At 39.8% G+C, this 16,695-nt stretch overlaps 1 protein-coding gene across 9 annotated transcripts in view; it reads right to left on the bottom strand.

Annotated features, from left to right (window-relative positions):
- Positions 1-16,695, bottom strand: part of REPS2 (RALBP1 associated Eps domain containing 2) — a 143,575-nt gene that overhangs the window by 73,996 nt on the left and 52,884 nt on the right. For 8 of the 9 annotated variants that reach the window (XM_048861947.2, XM_048861921.2, XM_048861897.2 and 5 more), the window contains 4 exons: positions 13,114-13,211; positions 8,969-9,104; positions 5,178-5,241; positions 1,572-1,714 (listed from right to left, as the gene is read on the bottom strand). In XM_048861947.2, the coding sequence (XP_048717904.2) occupies positions 1,572-1,714; positions 5,178-5,241; positions 8,969-9,104; positions 13,114-13,211 (441 nt within the window). The remainder of the gene's footprint in view (positions 1-1,571; positions 1,715-5,177; positions 5,242-8,968; positions 9,105-13,113; positions 13,212-16,695) is intronic. The other variant, XM_048861928.2, reaches the window with a different exon arrangement.

Below are 16,695 nucleotides of genomic sequence, written 5' to 3'. Positions count from 1 at the left end.
CAGATTTGCCACAGATCTACTGACTTCTGCCACTCCTAGCTATGCCTCAGGTTAGTAGAATCTAGACAGTAGAATTCTAGTAGACCCTAGTATTTCAACAGAACATGGAGACAGCCTATAGGGAACAGAGACTTTGGGGGTGGAGGGGGTCCCCTCAAGTTCCCTTCAGACCCCACTTCAAATCCTCGTACTGTCTTTCTCTCCCCTCAGCCGATGCCCAAGGGGTTCTTGGAGCAAACAAACAAACGAAGAAAAGTCCTCTCCCCTCTTTCTTCCCTTATAGGGGAGAGGAGACTATAGAAAATTGAAAAGACATAAGGGTGACCTGGAACTTAGGCAGTCTTCCTGGGTCAGCCCTTAGATCTTAATCTACCCGAGGTCCACCTCCAGCCCCTCCTCATAAGGTGTGCTGCTCTGAGGCTGGGCCGTGCAGCTTCAGAGAAGTGAGACTTATTGCTGTTTCCCTTTGGGCAGCATGACAAAGTTCCTCCTCTACCTTGGTGGGTCTTGCGCTTATTGGCGGATTTGCTTGCCTTGGAGCTTCACGGCAGCCCTCAGCTTGGCCATTTTTCTGAACCCACAGTCCAGTTCAACGACTCCTGTGTCTGACCACGAGTTGGGAGGTTTGTGGGGAACCTGAGCCCGCCCTCTACTCTGGGTTCCAGCCCAGGGCCCTGTGGAATGCAGCTGCCTAGAGTGGTCCTGGAATAGGCTGTGCAAAAGCTACAACTCCCTGGGCTACTTCCCCAGGGCCTCCTCCCAACACCTTCTTTATTCTCACCACAGGACCTTCCTCCTGGTGTCTGATAATGCTTGTACTCCTCAGTCCTCCAACAGTCCGCATTCTCACTCTCAGCTCCTAGTGCCTCTTGCTCCCAGCTCCTCTCACGTGCACCACAAACTGAAGTGAGCTCCTTTTTAAACCCAGGTGCCCTGATTAGCCTGCCTTAATTGATTGTAGCAGCTTCTTGATTGGCTGCAGGTGTTCTAATCAGCCTGTCTGTCACAATTGTCTCCAGAAGGTTCCTGATTGTTCTGGAAACTTCCCTGTTACCTTACCCAGGGAAAAGGGACCTACTTAACCTGGGGTTAACATATCTGCCTTCTATTACTCTCCTGTAGCCATCTGGCCCAACCCTGTCACAGCAGGCTTGTCTCAGCTGTCTGGGCCGGGGCAACCTTCCCCCTGTTCACATCCCCCGCCCTCTTTCCTGTGGCAGGTTTTCCCTTTTGAACATCCACGCCCCCAACCAGCTCCAGAACAAGCCTTGCAGGTGTGCCTCATTGGTGCTGAACAGGCCCAGAGGAGCTTATTACTCCCCTCTTTGTCAGTGTACAGGTGTGCTCCTTCACAGAGACATGCTGCTGCTCCTTTTTTTAAAAAAAAAAATAATTATTTTTTGGTTCTTCTTTAGCATTTTCCCTTTAAGCATAACTAAAAATGAATATTTTATCAAGCTACATTGAGAGGTACTACTCAGCTTCTAGCTAAATCTTTGTCTCTTACTAAAAAAGGCTGTTCTGGGTGACTGATGAGTTTCTGAAATGGTACAGGAATATCACAGCCTCACCTGGGTGAAGGTAATCTGGCAGTAAGGTCTCCGGCAGCGTATCTGGCAATGGATAACCATTCTTCCTAGCAACAATGAGGTGAAATGCAGCACAGAATTCTGGCAGCGTCAGCGCTCCATCACAGTCTACATCGCTCAGCTCCCTGTGAACATGGTATTCACATATTTTTTGAGCCACTGCAGGAATGAAGCATATACATACACACACACACACACAGTATATCCTTTATGTAAAAAGGTAACAATTCCCAAGTAAGTGGAATTTTTTTTTAAAAATACTGTATTTTTTTTAAACATTTCCCTTTGAGAAGTGGAACAACCTGACTTTCCAATACTAGGAAGATTTTATATGGGAAAAAAGTGCTTTCTCTTTATGCCACATCATCCAATATTTTCTATCTGGTATTTCAAAAGCTGAAATTTGTCAAGAAATTACATTTGAGTATCCAAATTCAATCTCTCTTTCCGAAATGGTGTTGACAACAGTTCGGTTGGTCTATGCTAGCACTTAAACCCTATTCGGTAATGTTTCAGGCAGACTGATCAATGCAAACAGTTTTCAGAAAGTGCTTAATTACCAAGTGTAGACTGGCCTTAAAAGCTGCACAGCCGGATTGACTAATGCTGGTGGCAGTTTGGAATGTTAGCGTTAAACAGCCCGTTAGCACTGCTGTCAGTTTAGTTTTAGGGCATGGCTACACTTGCAGATGTAGAGCGCTTTGAGTTAAACCAGCCTTCAGAGAGCGCAGTACGGAAAGTGCTGCAGTCTGTCCACACTGACAGCTTCAAGCGCGCTGGCGTGGGCACATTTGCAGCACTTGCAGCGACATTGGGAGCGGTGCATTGTGGGCAGCTATCCCAGCATGCAAGTGACTGCAACATGCTTTTCAAATGGGGGGTGGGGGGTGGGGTGGAGTGTGACAGGGAGTGTGTTGTGTGTATGTGGGGGGAGAGAGACTGGGTTTTTGGGGGCTGAGAGCATGTCAGTATGCTGTCTTGTAAGTTCAGACAGCAGCAGACCTCCCCCCTCCCCACCTCTCTCTCTCTCTCACACAGCATTCCACACTAATGGCTTGCTTTGTCTCGAAGCAGATAAGCAAGCCAGCTGTCAGAAATGGAGCTTTCAAAGGGCATATCCGCATTCCTGCAGCAATTCAAAAATAATGACAAGACTGGCCACTTGACTTAAGGGAATTATGGGACATGTAGAACTGATCAATGAAATTGTTTTTAATTGTTCACTTTATTACTGTAACTTCATAAGCAAAGTTTTATGAATGAAACAACAACTCGCTAATTGAGTTTCACCCTTTAATCCAATTGCTGCTTAAATCACTGAAATTTGCACTGTTTCAACCTTGTAACTTCTGCTCACTGTTTGCCATTCCTTACACTTGTCCATATTATAACTCAAACTCCATTTTAAAATGCTCACTCCATTTTTGCAAAACCCTGCTGTAATCTTATTAGTTTAGTTTACACGTGTGAATGAGGTATGTATGGATGATGGAATCAACCTCCAGCCCCAGCCTGTCCTAATGAAATAAAGTGTAAACACCCAACGGCTGAAGATGCAGACAACAGCCCTGACAAAGTAGGAGGAGTCCACCCTCAAAAGAAAAGAACAAAAGTACAATTGAAGAAACATCAAAGCCAGGTCCTAGGCTGAAAGTCATGTCTGCAATTGATGGGTAATCAATCACACCGAACCCAGAGGCAGTGTGACACAGCAAGACCTATAGACTCTGGATTCAAACTAAAGCCTACAAAAAGGATGGATGAGATGAAAGACTTTGGAGGGTAACATTCTGCTGCCAACATGGAAGGGCATCGGTGCATGCCCAACAGAGACCCAGCTCTTCCTTGTGCCCAGCTTTCCTGGCCAGTTAGCCGCCACAAGCTACGAACCCAAGCCACGAACTCAAGCTACATTCAGGACTGGTAACTATACAACAGCTGCAGAACATGGGGGTGGGGGGGGTGTATACACATCGGTATTGGATATTAGTTAGTGGTCATAAATCAAATTGTGTTGTAATAAACGTGACATCTTGTCTTGTCCCCTGAAACAATCCTGTGTAGTTTTGTCTGCATAACAGACGTTTTCAGAGGCTGATCAGAACACAGTAATGCAACACCTCGTTCACACTGGTGCCGCGGTGCTCCAGCGGGGCCGCAGCAAACATTAGTCCACTCGCCAAGGTGGAGTACCAGCAGCGCTGTAGCCGTGGAGTCAGAGCCATTATGTGCCTTGCCAGTGAGCTAATGCGCCCGGGGGCTCCTTCATTGCACTGTAACTCGCCACTGTAGCCAAGCCCTTAGTTTAAGCGTCAAACAACAGCAGAGGAATTCAGAAGCACATGAATACAGTTTCATAGCATACACTTTCTGGAAAATATTAGAATTCATTTAGTATTACTATAATGACTAAAATAGAGCAATAGTTACTTCATCACTGTTTGAAAGTGAAGGGACAATGTTTCAAGCAGTCAAGGTTACAGTGAATAAAATTGAAATGCTTCTCAATTTTAGCAAAGGAGTTTTTGCCTGATGAATTATATCATGCAAGATTTCAAATTGCTCCTAGAAAGGAACATTTTATTTTGTTATGCTATACAGAGCACAATTAATGTTAGTAACATAAATAAAATGTTTTTGGTTATCATAGTGGGTTAACCAGTTTTTCTTAAATAACTTTTAAATTAAATTCCAGTGCTTATTTTTCTCCAGAGAATGTTTCTTTAGCCCTTTTTTTTTCATGATTCACAACTTGCTTTGAAACTATTCCAGGCAAATTCTCTGAACCCAACAGATGTTTGGGCTCTTGCAAGCTTTTCTTAAAATCTGTCTTCATAAAAGTATATAGATAAAGTGAAATAAAAGTTCTCTTTATCAGCATTTTTGGTGAATGTTTAGAAAAGTTTGTTCCTCATGTCAAGATAGGATGACGATACAAGAACCATTATGCTTATGGAAATACAACAAGATCCTTATAAACTGTATTATATACAATGCCATCTGCAATGGTCTCTAAACAAACTCATTAAAAGCAAGAGTGCTGGCTTGTTAATAAAGCACTGATGAATTATGCAGATGTATTATTAAAAATTAGGTATTAATTAGGCCTCATCTGACAAATCACAGCCAGATACATAAAGCTAACTGAACACATCTAAAATATTCCAAATATGTTTTTCTTCTAAATCATTTCATGAAATATGTCTGTTCATTGAGCTAATGATGTTTCTTATAACATTCTTAAGAACAGCTATCATTTATATTGCTATTGAAATATCTGCAGTCCTGCTGAGTAGAAGAGTAGCTCTAAAAAGGTAACAAGCATGCCAGGAGGATCAACACACACCCTGCTGCTTGGACCTGAAAGTGATTTTGATAAGAGCAATAATTATAATTACTCAAAGCTTACGCTCTAATAAATTTGTTAGTCTCTAAAGTGTCACAAGTACTCCCGTTTGGGGGTTTTTTTGGGGTGGTTTTTTTTTTTTTAATTACTCTAAAGACAGTATTTTAATCTAACAAGAACTCTTGAGCTAAAATGTCTTTTAAAACCAGCATCCATATTCTCAGTTACTCTACAGTACTCACCATATGTGAGAAAGCTCTGGGATGGGAAGCTTGGATTTTGTGAAGAAATTCTTAGCCACGGAACCTGTCAAGAACAGTGAAACAGGCATTTGAAAGGTTTCAGAGGGGTAGCCGTGTTAGTCCATATAAGCAAAAACAATGAAAAGAATGGAAACCTTGTGGAACCTTAGAGACTAACAAATTTATTTGGGTATAAGCTTCCGTGGGCCCACAAAAGTTTATGCCCAAATAAATGTTTTAGTCTCTAAGGTGCCACAAGGATTGCTTGGCATTTGATATTCATCTTCCAATCTGATTTTGCTTGTGTTTCTATAAAGCTGCAACAGCATCAGCAGCTGGTTATTTCACATTCAACAGACACTTTGATTGTTGGGAATGAGTATAGCTGCTTGGCCATTTGTCTCTTGGTGAGTAACTAACATGGGACAGGCCAGGCAGAGTGGTTGACCTCATTTCTCCACTTCTCTCCATGTGGGAAAAATATTAATGGATGAAAACATGCCTCAGTATTACCATTATCATCACCAGTATGCCATTATGAATACAAAGAAAGGAAAATGGAGATAAATGGCTTCCTTTCCAGAGAAAAGGATGCTTCTAATCACATGCCAAGTATATGGCAGCAAATGGCCCTCTGCCATCTGTGCTACTCCCACAATGACTTTCTCTGCTTTCAGGCCTGCTGCGGCCCTACCATCATGAAAGAAAAACAAGAGGAACCAGCTAAGCATCCTGCTACAATCTTCACTACCAGTTGTGAACATCCTCCATAGCCCTCCCATAATAAGCAATCTGATTTCCCTCCCAGCCAACAAACCCCTGCTGAGCCCTTTGCAGTGATAAGAAGTTCACTACACATCCCACACAGCCAGCTGCCCAACACTGTCTCATGCAAATAGGCTACAGGGGTAGCAAAAGTCTGCTGTAGATCCTTGCACATTTTACTTCACAGAAGCCTGAAAAACGTAAGGCCAACCCCATTCAGAGCCATTATATACAGATCTATAATTCTGCCTCCCACTACAGTTAATAGTAAATCTGGGTGTGCATGACATGCAATGTCTGGCCCTATGAGGCTCTCTCTCGGAATAGATAGAGCAAACATCTTGCATATTTTAAAGACTGCATTCTATTATAAACAAAGTTGACTATATGCAGCTTTGTGGGAAATCTACTATGTGTTGAACTTCCATTTTCTTTTCCCTTCTACTAGGAAGAACAGTTGGAGAAGATTTAACCAAGGGGAAAAAAACTGATGAAGTGCTAATTTCTGCCAAGATCAAGCAATTATTTTAAAACTTTTGTCTGGGGTCAGAATTCCTGAATCCCAAAGTACTGGATTGCAATAATATAACCTCAGAGGACATAGTCAAAATGCCTGTAGTTAAAATCTGTGTTTTTTCCTTGCCAGACTAACTGTCAGTACCTAGAATAACTCCTCTCACAAGCAGTCTGGCCAGAATGAAAATCTGATTTTTAAGATCAGTTACAACACTGTTACCATGTGTGTGCTATGCAGGGTTTACATTTAACCGCTTAAGGGCCAACAACTCAATCTTACATAGTGCTGAGCATCCTGATATGATCCTGTAGAACAGTTAAACAGATACTTAACTTTAAGCACCTAAGCAGTCCCACTGACTTTAATAGGAAAGTAGTTAAGTATATTCTTGTGTTTTTATGGATCAGGCCAGAGCTTGGCACTTTGCAGGACTGAGCCCCAAATACTGTCTTCAGATTCAAACAATTTATTTTAACTTTTTGTCCTGTAACTGCAGATGCTTTCCTGAAGTTCACACTGAATTTTTAAAGTGTGTTTCAACTCTGAAAAATTAGTATGCAAAACTCACACATTCTTCCTCAAAAGATCTACTCCCAGTGTGTGTTTAGAATCATATTGTCATAAATATAAAGGGAAGAGTAAACCCCTTTGAAATCCCTCCTGGCCAGGGGAAAGCTCCTCTCACCTGTAAAGGGTTAAGAAGCTAAAGGTAACCTCGCTGGCACCTGACCGAAATGACCAATGAGGAGACAAGATACTTTCAAAAGCTGGGAGGAGGGAGAGAAACAAAGGGTCTGTGTGTCTGTCTGTATGCTGGTTTTCTGCCGGGGATAGACCAGGAATGGAGTCTTAGAACTTTTAGTAAGTAATCTAGCTAGGTATGTGTTAGATTATGATTTCTTTAAATGGCTGAGAAAAGAATTGTGCTGAATAGAATAACTATTTCTGTCTGTGTATCTTTTTTGTAACTTAAGGTTTTGCCTAGAGGGGTTCTCTATGTTTTTGAATCTAATTACCCTGTAAGATATCTACCATCCTGATTTTACAGGGGGGATTTCTTTATTTCTATTTACTTCTATTTTTTTTATTAAAAGTCTTCTTGTAAGAAAACTGAATGTTTTTTCATTGTTCTCAGATCCAAGGGTTTGGGTCTGTGGTCACCTATGCAAATTGGTGAGGCTCTTTATCCAACATTTCCCAGGAATGGGGGGGGTGCAAGTGTTGGGAGGATTGTTCATTGTTCTTAAGATCCAAGGGTCTGGGTCTGTAGTCACCTAGGCAAATTGGTGAGGCTTTTTACCAAACCTTGTCCAGGAAGTGGGGTGCAAGGTTTTGGGAAGTATTTTGGGGGGAAAGACGTGTCCAAACAGCTCTTCCCCAGTAACCAGTATTAGTCTGGTGGTGGTAGCGGCCAATCCAAGGACGACGGGTGGAATATTTTGTACCTTGGGGAAGTTTTGACCTAAGCTGGTAAAGATAAGCTTAGGAGGTTTTTCATGCAGGTCCCCACATCTGTACTCTAGAGTTCAGAGTGGGGGAGGGACCTTGACACATATCAATTAATTTTAGTGACAAATATATATTTCTTTTATTTTTGTATTTCTCTTAGCCCTGCAGCCACCACAGCTGAGAGAAATAGTTGGACTCTAGTCCTCCTTGTGCATCATAAAAAGATTTTTTTGTTGTTGCTAAATTCCAGTCAACGACACTTGTATAAACTCTCTGAAGACAGTTGGGTTGCAAAGTTGTAAGTGAGGACAGCATTTGTCCTGCAGAACATTTATTTCTGATGATGACACACAAGAAAGAATTAACTCAGCTTGGCTCTCAGATCCCAGGGTGAGTTTGCAGGGCTAGCAATTAAGAAAAAATATTTTACCTGTAAACAGAGAGCATGTGGTATTAAAATACACATTTAACCTGTAACCCATTTTAGAGTCATCTTTAACAGCAGAACCACGAATTTTTAAAAATTCTTCAAAGAAACTATTTGTTACCCACTGTATTATTTTAATGCTTTAATTCAGTGATTCAGTGGGTCACAGGAAGATTGTAGATGGGTTGCGGGCCTAGGGTTGCAGGCCCTGGGAGAGAGAAAGAGGATTTGGAGGGCGAGGCGTTTGAGTATATGGCGTTGTGACCTGGGTTAGGGTTGCAGTGCTGGGTGAGCGGGTGCTGGATGCAGGTAGTTGCTGCCCCCTCAGTGGGGCAAGGAGAAGGCAGCAGAGGAGAAGAGGGTTGCTGGCCTATATTTTTGGGCACCCCCAAGAATTTGAACACTGGGTGGGTAGCAAAAAAGAGACAAAATGCAGTGGGTAGGATGGTAATTTTTAAAAAAGTTGTTACTCTAAAAAACAAATAAATAAATAAATCGACCCTGTCTGGGGCACAAACCTGATCTAAAGATAACTCAAGAAGCTCTCCCTTTATCTACTGTACTTTGCTTTAATTTTCAGGCCTTTCATCCTGGTTGTTTTGCTGCACATATATATTATTTAGTAAATGTTACCTGAAATGAAAGAGTTCAGATCAGACTGTAGGGATTTGAACTGGTTGATGTAATATTCTCGCTGTTCCTCAGTTATCCTCCAGGGGTCATCTGGGTAATTACTGCTGTCCTGTGGCTCCCTCTCTACTGAAAGAGACTTCAAAGACAGGGAAAAAAGTCACTTGCAAAACTGCGTGAAAAAGCAGCATACACAGACATTTTAAGAAGTAAGGGTCAGTCTGCACATCTAGCAGGCCCATTTTTTAAAGAAATGGGAGCAGAAAGGCTCAAGCTGATTAATATCTCTTATAGTTAGGGCTTATTATACATGTCCATTTGCTCAGAGAACTACAGGAAGTTTCACATGAATGAAGCTAAAATAAAAAACAAACCCAACTACTGTTGAAGGCAGAAAGATCACTCCATCTAGTCATGCATTAAGATCTATCGCCTCATATTGGTGTTTTATATTGCACCCATCACCAAAGCATCTGAATGCCTTCCACATAAAATAGATAGCAACAGTGAAGTCCCGAGTGAACTCAATTTGGTCACTGGAATGTCTCCATTGGGGGGACACTGATTAGATAAGTTTTTTTTTTAATTGTATTTATTTACTTTTTTTTTAAGATTGATTTGTATAAGGTTGTGTTTGTTTGTTTGCATTGAATGTTGTGAGCATCACTCTTATGGTGGAAAGAAGCAAACATTTAAAATGCGTTGACCTGCGTGTCAAAATATTTTAGCGACAGAATGTAGGAAAGAATAAGCTACATGCTCCAGCAAAGTTTAAGACCACTCCTCTGGCCAGACTGTCAACGTGCTCAAACTCAAATATGTGACTTTGTTTTAAAAATGTGTTAAAAGATCCTCAAAACAGGAAATATCACAAAATAGTACTTTGTGCTGGTTTGAAATTATGTGAGATTTATTGGTTTAAAAGACATGATGTTTTAGATACATGTTTCCCATGAATCAGCTGAGGTTTTCCTATGTCAAAAAAAAAAAGTTAACCATTGATTTTAAAAAAATTAAATTCCTGAGGTTATATTATTTCAAGCCAAAGTCTACAGTTCAATAAACATTTTAAAACTGTTTAATATTAACGAGACCATAGTTTAGAACAGCTTAAAAACCTAGGTTTCAAAGTAGCAGCCGTGTTAGTCTGTATTCGCAACAAAAAAAGGAGTACTTGCGGCACCTTAGAGGCTAACAAATTTTATTTTTTTTACTCCATACGGCTAATTTGTTAGTCTCTAAGGTGCCACAAGTACTCCTTTTCTTTTTAAAAACCTAGGTCACTCTTCCATAGAGCAAAGTTTGTAAAAATTCATGGAGAAGTTTTGCTCTGTAGTAGACGGACATGGGGAACAAAAAAACGTGACTGGTGATTAAAAAACAACCCTAATAGTCATGTGGCTTTATTCTCATTTGTACTAAGACCCTTTTACAAAGTGCTGATGTGTAAACGTGTAATTCATACCCACTTTGAGGCACCTTTACACTCCAGAGCAGTGTAACAGGGCCTTGGCATAAATGAGAATCAGGCTCATAGTCTTATTCATGAAACCAGTGGCAATTCACAATGGCTTTGTCTACACTAGGCTTTTTTTTCCTTAAAATTATTATCCACCATTGCTGCCATTGGTGAGGTAGTATGGACAGGCCACTGGTAACATTTGGCATTTCAACCGCCATGTCATCTAGATTTGCTCTTAGCACGATTAGACAACTCGGTGACTAAAAATGCCAGTGGTCAATCTGGCCTATACAAATTCCCCCACAGTTGGTTCTACTGGTGAAGCTGCACCATTAGTTACCATGGTGAGAAATCTGAAGAAATATATCTAATGTATATCTTACGCAGCCAACAAGATAAACAGAGTGTGCAAAATCCAACTAAAAAAATACTCAGAAGAACCAGGACTCTGGGCTTGTAACTCAAGTATGCGGTATCTTATCAAAAACATTTTTGTGGTCATGAAATTTTCATCAAAGTTGGACTCAACATTCAGTACACTATTTGGATTCTTGAGAAGCTTGAAGTATTTTTTTTTATCAAAAAGCCTCTTTTTTTTTTTTAAATCAAAAAGCCATTTTGCATTGAAGAGTTTTGATTAAAAACATTTGACTAGATCTAGTAATTAATCTTCCTAAAGCTCTTTAAGATCCAACATGGAAAGACTTTAGAAAAATATCATCATCATCAAGGCCGATGACAGGCCACAAAGTTATTTTACTTTACTCCTACACGTTTGGCCTGAATTCTCCATACACACCAGGCAGGATTTCCTTATGGTGTGCTGCTTCCTTTTTTATTTTCTGCAGCAGCTGAGTTGTGGGAAAAGGGTAATTGCCTTAAACTGAAGCAGAGCAACCGTCGAACAAAGGAGGCAGAGGAGGAAGAGAAGCTGATAGGTCAAAGGCCAACCCCGTCTGTCTTCATTAGTGTCTTTGATCCCCATAATGCTACATTCTACAATTCTCCCATGCATACTACTTTAGTTGAACAGCTATGTTATTTTGTGTAATTTCTACATAATCCTAGAAAAAATGGTGTCAGTACTGAAACAATGAAAACTATTGACCTTATTCAAACCAGCTGATCAAGCAAACATAGTCCCAGTTCTTCAAGGCAGTTTAAAATAGAATGCAAGTAGCAGAACAAAGAAGAAATAGAATATTACAGGTCAACCTACTCTGCTCCAGTTTAGAGCGCATTGTTTTCATAACTTCTGTCTACAAAAATATAGATATAGTTGGCAAGCTTTAAACAAAAGGAAGCATTCAAAATTATCCCTGGCTACTATGTGATGGAGCTCTAGATAGCCTTGTAGAATTCTTTTGGTGCAGAATTATTGAAATGCATAAATGGAACACTGACAAATAGGTTTTACAGTGCACCATATTTGCCTGAACAGGTAAAAAACATGAATACAACCTAATCAATATGGCGATATAAAAGATGAATAATTCTTGTAGGAGCTGCAGTCCATTGCGTACTAAGTAGACATGGGCTGGAGGGAGGGGGAAACTGACTCTGCTCGAAAAACCCGTTCCATCCCAAATCATCTATCCATGCCTCATGTTGTTCTTATGTTATGGGGTAGAGGGAGTGAGAGCACAGCCAAAAAATGGCCACTTACATTTAAAAGCAGTTCTGCTAGTAAGCATGGCAATATTTTACCTAAGGCCAAAAATCTGTGGCCGTAATAGGGAATTTACAATAGACAAATTAGAAAGTTTGCAGAGTTACGGTTTTGAAGCCAACAGGGAAACATTGGACCAGTTTAAGTAAAGCAAACAAAACATCCCACCTAAACTTCTTTATCAGGATTGGGATGATTGAGACAGTAAACTGGATTTACAAATTTGAATGATTTCCTACAGAGAAGCTGGATATCAGGTCATGGCAGTGTGAGGGTGTCAGGGATAACACACTAGATCAAGACAAAAAAAATCTCAATTAAATTCATATATATTAAAGATGTTTTTCTTGCATTATTAATAGCTTAAAATTCTTTCACTTCCGATCTAAGAATCTCAGTCTAATTTTCCAATATTTATGTTGTTTGCTTACATTTGAATTTCACTCAGCTTAAACAATGAAAATGAACTAGTCATTTTCAATTTGCTTTCCAGTCAGTTTTGCTTTATATTTCTCCTACACTAGAAGGATGCACCAATCAATGAGCTGCAAATACCAGAGGGGAGTGTTGTTATTTAAACAAACAAAACAAAAAAATCCAATGGAAGAATTTTTATATTTAAATTTCTGAAAACATTTGTATTCATGTTAAACTTTGTAAAATATAGTTTTTACAAAACCTAAATTTGGGCTTAGCTGAACCCCCCAGTCTTCCTTTCTGTTCTTACTTGCAAAATAAAGACCATATTTGCCTGGCAGTAGAGACTAGGAGGAAACCTTTGCAGAAGAGAAACAAAATGAAGATTATATAAAGTGAAAATAACGAAGAATACTTTACTCAACTAAAACTGCAGGGAGATTTTGGTCCAGGTTTATTCAAAATGGAACCTGTCTAGGTTACTGGGACTAATATCCCCACTTATTTCAAAAAGCACCACTACTAGGTGACAAGAACTAGAACTTCATGCATTTCTTTTTTTGTTTTATTCATTTATTTAATCACCATGCAATTCATTACCCGACTAAGAGAGGAATGTACACGTGCAGATTTGGATGCATAATTTCCCGTTGCTGGTCCATCTTGTTGTTGTGTAGAATGTCTAGCTTCATAAGGAACTATGAAAGTTTAAAAATATATATATATATGTATTATCAGACGAATCAATAAGGTTCCACAAGCTCAAACTGGAAATTAAGCATTACAACACAGAGGTTCATTAAGCTTAATACTATTGTACTACAGTCCATTCTGTCCCCTTACCCAAAGCCCTAACTACATGCTCTACTCCTATATCATAGTTTCTCTTCTTTAATATTTAGGCATTAACAATAGAAGTTGTCATTTCATCCTACCAGATTGGCATTAATTGCTTTAACAGTTGTTGAAATGCATATTTGCATGACAACCTGCAGCAGCCCTAAAATAAACTATTACAGTAAATCAGCTAACTAATGAATATAGTGAATTCTCAACTGTCATTTTCAAGAGATTTAGGTTTTTCACTTTTTTATTTAAATCTAATTTGTTTAAAGAGGACATTGTCAAGGAAGAGCATTAGACATTGATTTGATCTGTACAAAACTGTTGATTTGACTGTGGAAAATTCTCTGGATCCTAAATACCTGGGTTTTATGGTTGTTGATCATTCAATTGCCAGAACACTGAAAACAAAAACAATAAGCTTCCTACTTTTAGAGCCCCTTTAAACCCCAAAGTTTTTTGCTTCCTACCCTGCATATAGCAATCACACCCTTTTCTAGGAGATGTGCTGACATCAATAATGATTTTCTTATTCAAAAACAGATGCTTTCCAGAGAAAAGTTACTACAGGCCAAAGTTACTTTTTAACAAAATAGTCCCATACATTTCAAGTAAATTCAGCATTTCCAGAGTGGAAACAGAAAAGGGCTCTAATGGGCGATATTTCCAGGGTCCTAAGTATGTACTGCAAATACAGATAAGAAAATAATAGTTAAACTGAGCTATAAAAATTATGCACTTGTCAATGTCTAAATGTTCCACCCTTTAGCTTTGTCTTATGCACATTAAGAGGCAGAAGAGTAACTAGAATGCAAATACAGCAACAGTATAGTATGACAAACAACTGAAATGGCTGGTATTAGAACTGTTAATTTCCTCAGAAACACACACACACACACACACACAATCATCACTTCTTGATTTGAGACATAACTGATTGACAAGCAAATTCCAAACCTGATTTTTTTTTGCAGGTCATCAATAGGCCACTAACCTTGAATAGATCTTTTATTTTTAAAACCCAAATTTACATTTCAAAACAGAGAAGGCCTGATCCTGATGGGGTTGCAGGTGCTCAGCACTGCTCAGAATCTGGACTAGAGTTAGCAAAGAAAAGCAACAATAATTTCAATTTTCCTAAGGTGAGAAGACTTCCATTCCATCTGCATAATTTAAGAACAATCCTGTTTTTAATAAAGATAAATAATTAGACATAGAAGCAGGGCACGTTGGAGCTCTCTTTCAAATTGTTCTTTTGAAATCCAACTTCTTCTGCTGGAGTGTTCAAACTGTAGCACAGTCCTAATGCTATTCAGCATCATTTACACAAAATTTTAGAGTCTCCTGAAAAATGAAAATCAAGGAAACTCAAAATCTTACTATCGTTACAAAGCAGCTTGCTTTTTAAAGTTATGTTTCTAACTCTGATTGTTATCTATTCTTGTCCTGTGCTGGTATCTAGTTTTTTCCCTTACAAATGTGTTTCAATGTCAGAAAGAAGACAGGAAGGAAGTTGTGAAATATACTGCAGTACTTGGAGGCAGAGTATGGGGCTCTGTTGCTATGTGGTTACCAGCAACAGAACTTTCAAAAACTAGCAAGAAAATAAAATGCATGAATGCCCAGCTAAAGTTCTACTTTAGAGGGGTGGGCAAAAATTGAATGTTCAATGACCCTGGATTACTACTTTCTGAACACCACATAGAGTATAAACAGTACAAAAAAAAAGTTAACACCACACACGCATACACAAACCCAATGCTCTGTAGGCCCCTCCAGAATGGTATTCAGTGTCCTCAGTGCAATGGTTTCAATGAAACTGGAATGTTAACAGATTTTTTTTTTTCTAGGCCAGAATGGACCAATTATTCATCTAGTCTGACATCCTGCATAACCCGGGCCATAGAATTTTATCCACTCACCCTTGTATTGAGACCAATAACTTGTGTTTGACTAAAGCATACCTTCCAGAAAGGCAACCAATCTTGATCTGAAGACATTAAGAGTCTTCACATTCAGACTGGATGCCTTTCTGGAGGCCATGTTTTAGTGCTCAGTGGGCTCACAGCCTCACAGGATTTTATCATCTTAACGTTTAGCTGCTTGTATTAATTTTCAGAAGAATGACACTCATGTTAGCCTTGATTCTACAACCCTTGCTCACTTTGAATAGCACCTTGCTGGAAGTATAAACTGGAGTATAAACTACTGTTCAAAGCAAGGTAAGCCAATAGAATGTGGGACATTCAGCACTCATTACAAGAACCTGTGATCTGACTAGGGCAGGAGGGTAAGGGGGGAGTACGTGAATATAATGGATTGTGCCATAGAAAACAGAATCACTATTTCTCGTAATCTTACAGTTCCTGCTAACATTAATTCCTAGTGCACTGCATTATAATTGCAATCCAGGATGTGTCCTTCCTGTCCTGTGGCTGATAGATTTGGACAGGGCACGTGTCGGTACAGTGGAAGGGAATTCCACCTGCAGTGCTTATTTTGAACATCAGAAATCACTGCTTTGTTAGGACTTACATGTGGATAACTAACATATCAATGTGGATGACAATCTACTTTCTAACAAGTGACTATCAGTCAGTACTAACATGAACCTTTAACTAGAAGTCCATTTGATTGCATTAGACCACTGATGTTTACCACCAGCACAAAATTTTACTTAATTAAAAAATTTTGTAAGAGCTCAGTTTAGTCAGTCACTTGTAACTGAGGACAACAGCTGAAGAACCAATACATCCCATTCATCATTCACAGAGAGCATGTTAACTCATGGTACCCACACTTAAGAGTTGGATGAGAAATGGTTTTCCTGTCCCACAAACATTTCCAAGATTTAGAAAATTCCCCCACTTCATATCAGGACTAAACCAAGATTTTTAATTTTTTTTTAAATGAAAATGAGCCACCCACCCACCCCAGAAATGCCAAATGGTTAGGGGACTATCCTGGGGCACGAGCGAGCCTGCCTGATTCGGAGCAGACACGTGAATGTGCGTCTGCCACATCACAGGAGAATGACGTGGCTACTAGTCTATTGGCTATTTTGGGATGGGTCTCGCTCAATCTCTTCTGTTGGAGAGATTATTATTAAATAGCCACTGGGCCAGTGACAGAGACTGACTCTAGAGCCTGTTTAGTAGGGCACTCATCGAGGATGTGGCAGACCCTGATTCAAGTCCCTACCCTGAAACAGCCAGACAGCAACTTGAACCTGGGTCATCCACATTTCAGGTGAGTGCCCCAACCAACTGGGTCTTCTGGGGTGGGTAGCATTCTCTTTGCTTTTGTTCAGAAATTCTATCCTGGACCTCATAAATCTTT

This window comes from Caretta caretta, chromosome 1 (assembly GCF_965140235.1).
Source record: "Caretta caretta isolate rCarCar2 chromosome 1, rCarCar1.hap1, whole genome shotgun sequence".
Classification (NCBI taxonomy): domain Eukaryota; kingdom Metazoa; phylum Chordata; order Testudines; family Cheloniidae; genus Caretta; species Caretta caretta.
The sequence above is the reverse complement of the archived record's forward strand: the minus strand, read 5'-3'. Positions and strand labels throughout refer to the sequence as shown.